Source organism: Gavialis gangeticus, unplaced genomic scaffold (assembly GCF_001723915.1).
Source record: "Gavialis gangeticus isolate Ggan-Ray unplaced genomic scaffold, GavGan_comp1, whole genome shotgun sequence".
NCBI lineage: Eukaryota > Metazoa > Chordata > Crocodylia > Gavialidae > Gavialis > Gavialis gangeticus.
In genome coordinates this window covers 208,523,886-208,525,278 of record NW_017729032.1, presented here as the reverse complement: position 1 = coordinate 208,525,278, position 1,393 = coordinate 208,523,886, and the positions used below count along the sequence as shown (strand labels likewise).

Here is a 1,393-nt window from a genome sequence, read left to right as displayed (position 1 = left end):
GAGTGATGTGTGCCACCAAACTTGATCCAGAAGACCATGTGCCTCAGGTATCAAAGTTTGGGAAATGCTGTTCTAGTGCATTTGCAAACCTTGGCCCTTCCTCCTTATCCCTATAACAGCTCCTGTCTGGGCCCTGGTTACTGGACCACCACCTCCTTCCTCTCTATCACTCTCCTGCAGCATGTCCAAACAGTTGTGTCCCTCTCTTGTCATTCTGAACAGGTCACTCCCTCTCTGAATCCCTTCATTGGCTTCCTCTTGTCTTCTGCATCAAGCTTTAGCTCGCCTCATTCTGAGCCTTGAAGTAAGGTACAATCCTCTTCCCTCGGTGTTCTCCCCTTACACTGCCAGTACACTTCACCCTCTGTAGCTTCTTACTCTCTTCTCCACTACTCTTTTCCATACTTCCCTTACATCTGCCAATGTAACGTGGACCGACTCTCTCCTGAAAATCCTAGCATCATGTTGGCTGGCTGATTTCTTCCTCACTCTGGTGGTCCATGTATGCCAGAAAACCAAGCTTTATATTTCTCACCTACAGAAACATATTATTGAATCTATGATCTTTAAAATTGTCTTTGCAGGGTTTACACCATTTTTGAGGATTTACATGGATCCGGACGCTTTATTACTGAAATGCAGCTGTTTGTTGGAAACTCTCCAATACCCAAAAATTTCAGCATTTCTGCCAGTGATGACATACTGATTGAAGTAGGAATTCATAAAGAGGGAAGCAAGCTCAAGGTGGTCCTCACTGAATGTTGGGCAACTCCATCCAATAATTCAGTGGATCCTCTGTCATTTGCTTTTATTAACAACAGGTATAGCATATTCTGCAGCTGGAAGTGATGTGCCAGATTTCTAGCGTATAACCTTTGAGCTTTAAGACTGTTCCATGTAAGTTAAGATGGCTATTAATACATTCTCTTTTAAGTTCTCTTTTTTATCTGCCATCCAAGAATCATTCTTCTTTTCAAAATACATACCTCAGACAGTTTAAAAGGGAGCCTGGTGAGGTTGGGGCCTTCCCTTAGTATTTGTAAAGGATACATTTTTTAGGTGTTGGTTTTGATCCCTGATGTGATGGAGGCAGCTATGGTCATTAGAACCACAGATTCATTTGACAAAATGAACTTAATTAGCCTGTGGCAAACTAACATCAAACTTTCAGCAGTAAAGGTATTTCATATGTGAACTCTATTTGTTTTCTACCTTTTGTAAACTCAGGATTAAATTTGGTTTCACTCCCCACTGCCTCCTTCCCTCTCCATCCCCCACAAATACTGATACTGCAGTACACCACTAATGCTTGTCTTTGAATTTCCTGTTCTGTTTAGATGGCTCAGTGCTATTGTCCAGTGGTACTGTTCAGGGGAGAAGTCTACAACCAGCA

General features: G+C 42.3%; 1 protein-coding gene across 1 annotated transcript in view; it reads left to right on the top strand.

The window, feature by feature from the left end:
- UMODL1 (uromodulin like 1) overlaps positions 1-1,393 on the top strand; it is a 93,576-nt gene that overhangs the window by 72,247 nt on the left and 19,936 nt on the right. The window contains exon 19 of the mRNA XM_019523879.1: positions 585-821. Coding sequence (XP_019379424.1) covers positions 585-821 — 237 coding nt within the window. The remainder of the gene's footprint in view (positions 1-584; positions 822-1,393) is intronic.